The following is a 6,556-nucleotide window of genomic DNA, read 5'->3' on the forward strand; positions in this document are numbered from 1 at the left end:
CAGGAATGTGGCACGACGGTCCTCCGAGCAGTTGTCTTGAGCGCGGCACAAATCATGCTTCGATGACAGCATGGCCAACGTTGAATGTTTATCATTTTAAACTTGGAAAAGAGACACTTAATCTTAGACTTGGGACCCCACAGCCACTGTCACCGATTCCTTCCAAACCACTCGTTGAAATTTACGATTTCCAACTTTTTGTACAGTGTTTATGTCCTACGGCCAATGAGCACCGATACGTTTTATTTTGATGATATATATGTTTTTTGTACATCATTTGCAAACTGATATGTGATACGTATTAATGTCAAAATAATATGCAAAACAGGCAAGTCCCACCCCCCAAAAAAAAAAAAAATTACAATGTGGGGCTTAAACACCTGAATGACAGGTCACCACTGATAATAAGTCAAAGTAGAAATCATTTCAAATTATTGATATTAAGACAACCAGATGGTGCCATTTTCATGTTTTGTATTTTATTTACATAAAATAGCCAGGGACATATTGCATCACTCCATCATTTACAATTGAAGCGTTTGTGTTTAGTGAGTCCTTCAGATCAGAGGCAGTAGGGATGACCAGGGATGTTCTCTGTTTAGTGAGTCCTCCAGATCAGAGGCAGTAGAGATGGACCAGGGATGTTCTCTGTTTAGTGAGTCCTCCAGATCAGAGGCAGTAGGGATGACCAGGGATGTTCTCTGTTTAGTGAGTCCTCCAGATCAGAGGCAGTAGGGATGGACCAGGGATGTTCTCTGTTTAGTGAGTCCTCCAGATCAGAGGCAGTAGGGATGACCAGGGATGTTCTCTGTTTAGTGAGTCCTCCAGATCAGAGGCTAGTAGGGATGACCAGGGATGTTCTCTGTTTAGTGAGTCCTCCAGATCAGAGGCAGTAGGGATGACCAGGGATGTTCTCTGTTTAGTGAGTCCTCCAGGTCAGAGGCAGTAGGGATGGACCAGGGATGTTCTCTGTTTAGTGAGTCCTCCAGATCAGAGGCAGTAGGGATGGACCAGGGATGTTCTCTGTTTAGTGAGTCCTCCAGATCAGAGGCAGTAGGGATGGACCAGGGATGTTCTCTGTTTAGTGAGTCCTCCAGATCAGAGGCAGTAGGGATGGACCAGGGATGTTCTCTGTTTAGTGATTCCTCCAGATCAGAGGCAGTAGGGATGGACCAGGGATGTTCTCTGTTTAGTGAGTCCTCCAGGTCAGAGGCAGTAGGGATGGACCAGGGATGTTCTCTTGATAAGCGTGTCAATTGGACCATTTCCCTGTCAAAATGTAACCAGTGATTTTGGGTGTCAGAGAAAATGTATGTCAAAACAACATTATTTTCTTTAGGAATATAGTGAAGTAAAAGTAAAAGTTGTAAAACAATAGAAGTAGTAAAGTACAGATCCCCCCCCAAAAAAACTACTTAAGTAGTATTTTTAAGTATTTTTACTTAAGTACTTTACACCACTGAGTGTATGACCACCACAGGCACCTACTTCAGAGACAAGTATTGAGCAGTAGAAAACGAATTCACTTTAAAAATACACATCCACGCATCTTCAACGAGATGTGGCCACCATTTATCATAAATCAGAAAAACAAATCAGATTGTCGTTTGGCAGGTATATGATATAGAAAAACAAATCAGATTGTCGTTTGGCAGGTATATGATATAGAAAAACATAATGGGATGCTTAACAATACAAAGCAACGTTCAGCTGGAGTCAATTCCACCTCAATTCAGTTTAGTATAGTGGAGATCTACCTAGGTTAAGGTGGTATAGTGTAGATCTACCTAGGTTAAGGTGGTGTAGTGTAGATCTACCTAGGTTAAGGTGGTATAGTGTAGATCTACCTAGGTTAAGGTGGTATAGTGTAGATGTACCTAGGTTAAGGTGGTATGGTGTAGATCTACCTAGGTCAAGCCACCATTTATCATAAATCAGAAAAACAAAACTCAGATTGTCGTTTGGTGGTATAGTGGAGATCTACCTAGGTTAAGGTGGTATGGTGTAGATCTACCTAGGTTAAGGTGGTATGGTGTAGATCTACCTAGGTTAAGCTGGTATGGTGTAGATCTACCTAGGTTAAGGTGGTATAGTGTAGATCTACCTAGGTTAAGGTGGTATAGTGTAGATCTACCTAGGTTAAGGTGGTATAGTGTAGATCTACCTAAGTTAAGGTAGTATAGTGTAGATCTACCTAGGTTAAGGTGGTATAGTATAGTGTAGATGTACCTAGGTTAAGGTGGTATAGTATAATGTAGATGTACCTAGGTTAAGATGGTATAGTATAGTGTAGATGTACCTAGGTTAAGGTGGTATAGTGTAGATCTACCTAGGTTAAGGTGGTATGGTGTAGATCTACCTAGGTTAAGGTGGTATAGTGTAGATCTACCTAGGTTAAGGTGGTATGGTGTAGATGTACCTAGGTTAAGGTGGTATAGTATAGTGTAGATGTACCTAGGTTAAGGTGGTATAGTATAATGTAGATGTACCTAGGTTAAGATGGTATAGTATAGTGTAGATGTACCTAGGTTAAGGTGGTATAGTGTAGATCTACCTAGGTTAAGGTGGTATGGTGTAGATCTACCTAGGTTAAGGTGGTATGGTGTAGATGTACCTAGGTTAAGGTAGTATAGTGTAGATGTACCTAGGTTAAGGTAGTATGGTGTAGATCTATCTAGGTTAAGGTGGTATAGTGTAGATCTACCTAGGTTAAGGTGGTATGGTGTAGATCTACCTAGGTTAAGGTGGTATGGTGTAGATCTACCTAGGTTAAGGTGGTATGGTGTAGATGTACCTAGGTTAAGGTAGTATGGTGTAGATCTACCTAGGTTAAGGTGGTATAGTGTAGATCTACCTAGGTTAAGGTGGTATGGTGTAGATCTACCTAGGTTAAGGTGGTATGGTGTAGATCTACCTAGGTTAAGGTGGTATGGTGTAGATCTACCTAGGTTAAGGTGGTATGGTGTAGATGTACCTAGGTTAAGGTGGTATGGTATAGATGTACCTAGGTTAAGGTGGTATAGTGTAGATGTACCTAGGTTAAGGTGGTATAGTGTAGATGTACCTAGGTTAAGGTAGTATGGTATAGTGTAGATCTACCGAGGTTAAGGTGGTATAGTATAGTGTAGATGTACCTAGGTTAAGGTGGTATAGTGTAGATGTACCTAGGTTAAGGTGGTATAGTGTAGATGTACCTAGGTTAAGGTAGTATGGTGTAGATGTACCTAGGTTAAGGTAGTATGGTGTAGATGTACCTAGGTTAAGGTAGTATAGTGTAGATGTACCTAGGTTAAGGTGGTATGGTGTAGATGTACCTAGGTTAAGGTGGTATGGTGTAGATGTACCTAGGTTAAGGTGGTATAGTGTAGATGTACCTAGGTTAAGGTGGTATGGTGTAGATCTACCTAGGTTAAGGTGGTATGGTGTAGATGTACCTAGGTTAAGGTAGTATGGTGTAGATCTACCTAGGTTAAGGTGGTATAGTGTAGATCTACCTAGGTTAAGGTGGTATGGTGTAGATCTACCTAGGTTAAGGTGGTATGGTGTAGATCTACCTAGGTTAAGGTGGTATGGTGTAGATGTACCTAGGTTAAGGTGGTATGGTGTAGATGTACCTAGGTTAAGGTGGTATGGTATAGATGTACCTAGGTTAAGGTGGTATAGTGTAGATGTACCTAGGTTAAGGTGGTATAGTGTAGATGTACCTAGGTTAAGGTGGTATGGTGTAGATCTACCTAGGTTAAGGTGGTATGGTGTAGATCTACCTAGGTTAAGGTGGTATGGTGTAGATCTACCTAGGTTAAGGTGGTATGGTGTAGATCTACCTAGGTTAAGGTGGTATGGTGTAGATCTACCTAGGTTAAGGTGGTATGGTGTAGATGTACCTAGGTTAAGGTGGTATGGTGTAGATGTACCTAGGTTAAGGTGGTATGGTATAGATGTACCTAGGTTAAGGTGGTATAGTGTAGATGTACCTAGGTTAAGGTGGTATAGTGTAGATGTACCTAGGTTAAGGTAGTATAGTGTAGATGTACCTAGGTTAAGGTAGTATGGTATAGTGTAGATCTACCGAGGTTAAGGTGGTATAGTATAGTGTAGATGTACCTAGGTTAAGGTGGTATAGTGTAGATGTACCTAGGTTAAGGTGGTATAGTGTAGATGTACCTAGGTTAAGGTAGTATAGTGTAGATGTACCTAGGTTAAGGTAGTATGGTGTAGATGTACCTAGGTTAAGGTAGTATGGTGTAGATGTACCTAGGTTAAGGTAGTATAGTGTAGATGTACCTAGGTTAAGGTGGTATAGTGTAGATGTACCTAGGTTAAGGTGGTATAGTGTAGATGTACCTAGGTTAAGGTGGCATACGTCTCCCCAATCTGGCAATACAGGGTCATGGCAAAGGCCATTCCAAAGATCATCAAGACTGCGATGCCAAATGCAATCCCCAGGGTGATGACTGTACCCTTCGCGATGACTGACATCACCAATTTGGTACAAGGTCTCAAGTACACTTTGCGTCGTCCGTCTGCGAGTTTGCACTCCTGACTGGTGTCGCGGCAGTCACAAGAGGCGGGGACTGTTGAGCCCCAGTCTGAAGGTCCATGGATCAGTCCACAACACTTTGCCTGCTCTTCCAGTTCCTGCATGAACATCTGGAACAAAGACGACTGGTTCCTCAGCGGTAGCAGCTTCTCCGTCAACCATCCCTCAATCTTATTCACTCCGACAGCTCCCAGGATTCCAGCGATCACCAGGAGGATGAAGATGAGGAGCAGCCCGACGAAGAACAGCATGAGCATGACGCGGCTTTCCCTGATGGCTCCAAAGCAGCCCAGGAAGCCGAGCACCGTGATGATGGTACCGACGGCTATCAGCAGGTTCAGCCCCGGTAACAACCCCCCAAACACAGGGTTCACTTTGAGGTAGATGGAGACTCCGAGGATGATGCATCCACTGATCCAGAACAGCAGGTTGAAGACAAAGAGGCAGTACTTGATACATTTGTTCACAGCCATCTTCTAAGCTTCCAACAGCCAGGCAAGACGTGACAGAGCTACTTGAAGATGTACAGTGTGTGAGAGTGAGTGACCAGATCTGTCACCTATGTAAAAAAACAACCCGAAGCTGTAGGTGTGGCTAGTGACTCCTCATTCCAGAAACCAACCGTTTTCTACTTTAAAAGAAAAACGTTATCTAAAAACTGACGCTGGTTCAGCCCTCTGCTAAAACAAAGCCTGAGCAGTGAGCTCTGCTTGAGGCTGTTAGATTAAATGCATGACTTCAACGGTATCCTGTATGACATGCAAATATTTTTTTTCGCCCTGAAGACTTTCCTCTTGCAAACGGATCAGGTTAATAATCATGACAAACCAGCCTCCAACTGAACAGTTTCTCTCCCTGTGTTGTGGCCCTCACCACCCTCCACCTGAACAGTTTCTGTCTCCGTGCTGTGGCCCTCACCAGCCTCCTCCTGAACAGTTTATCTCCCCGTCCTGTGGACCTCACCAGCCTCCTCCTGAACAGCTTCTTTCCCTGTGCTGTGGCCCTCACCAGCCTCCAACTGAACAGTTTCTCTCCCTGTGTTGTGGCCCTCACCAGCCTCCTCCTGAACAGTTTCTCTCCCTGTGCTGTGGCCCTCACCAGCCTCCTCCTGAACAGTTTCTGTCTCCGTGTTGTGGCCCTCACCAGCCTCCACCTGTAACAGTTTCTCTCCCTGTGCTGTGGCCCTCACCAGCCTCCACCTGTAACAGTTTCTCTCCCTGTGCTGTGGCCCTCACCAGCCTCCACCTTTAACAGTTTCTCTCCCTGTGTTGTGGCCCTCACCAGCCTCCACAGAGTCTAAAGGACTATGTACTCTATGCTCCACACTGTATCAAGCCACATATAATAACCGCACTTGGTTAATCTGAACACAACACTGTATTACACACTGTCCATAGGCACCTATCATTGCACTTCGTTATGGATCCTCCCTACCTCTGCATGTAGATATTTATATATTGTTCTGGAGGCAGCTCTGCAGAGGGTTCACTAACTGGCACACAAAGCCATAAAATCTGATTTGATTCCAAACCTTAACCACACTGCTAAACATAAAGCCTAACCCTAACCTTAACCACACTGCTAAACATAAAGCCTAACCCTAACCTTAACCACACTGCTAAACATAAAGCCTAACTCAAACCTTAACCACACTGCTAAACATAAAGCCTAACCCTAAAGCATACATGTTTACAATATAGCCGATTTGAGCTTTGCAGCTGGCACATCTACAGGTGCGGAAAATGGCTCAGTTCTACCACCAGGACAAGACTCATCCCAATAAACGTCACCCTGCAAAGATGTCTATCGCTAGCAGAACCCTTTCATCAAGTAACATTCTGAGTATGTGCACATGTACATGATGACCAGATGAAGGTGATTCTGATTCTGAACAAAAAAAATGGCATAGAACATACAAAGTCAAAAAGTTCCGAAGTCATTTCCATGGATTGGAGAGAAGAGGTTCCCCGAATCAGTAACAGTTGGTCGTATTCATGCAAGTCATATCGGGTTGGA

At 43.6% G+C, this 6,556-nt stretch overlaps 1 protein-coding gene across 1 annotated transcript; it reads right to left on the bottom strand.

Annotated features, from left to right (window-relative positions):
- Window positions 1-1,153: 1,153 nt before the first annotated feature.
- LOC124027291 (tetraspanin-8-like) lies at window positions 1,154-5,055 on the bottom strand. The gene is made up of 2 exons (XM_046339743.1): window positions 4,345-5,055; window positions 1,154-1,269 (listed from the first exon to the last, which is right to left on the bottom strand). The coding sequence occupies exon 1, from the start codon at window positions 5,011-5,013 to the stop codon at window positions 4,345-4,347; it is 669 nt and encodes a 222-aa protein (XP_046195699.1). The 5' UTR covers window positions 5,014-5,055; the 3' UTR covers window positions 1,154-1,269.
- Window positions 5,056-6,556: the final 1,501 nt, after the last annotated feature.

This window comes from Oncorhynchus gorbuscha, unplaced genomic scaffold (assembly GCF_021184085.1).
Source record: "Oncorhynchus gorbuscha isolate QuinsamMale2020 ecotype Even-year unplaced genomic scaffold, OgorEven_v1.0 Un_scaffold_3070, whole genome shotgun sequence".
NCBI lineage: Eukaryota > Metazoa > Chordata > Actinopteri > Salmoniformes > Salmonidae > Oncorhynchus > Oncorhynchus gorbuscha.

Excerpts from the sequence above, each read along its gene's own strand:
- LOC124027291 (XM_046339743.1), bottom strand. The coding sequence starts at position 5,013 with ATGGCTGTGAACAAATGTATCAAGTACTGCCTCTTTGTCTTCAACCTG.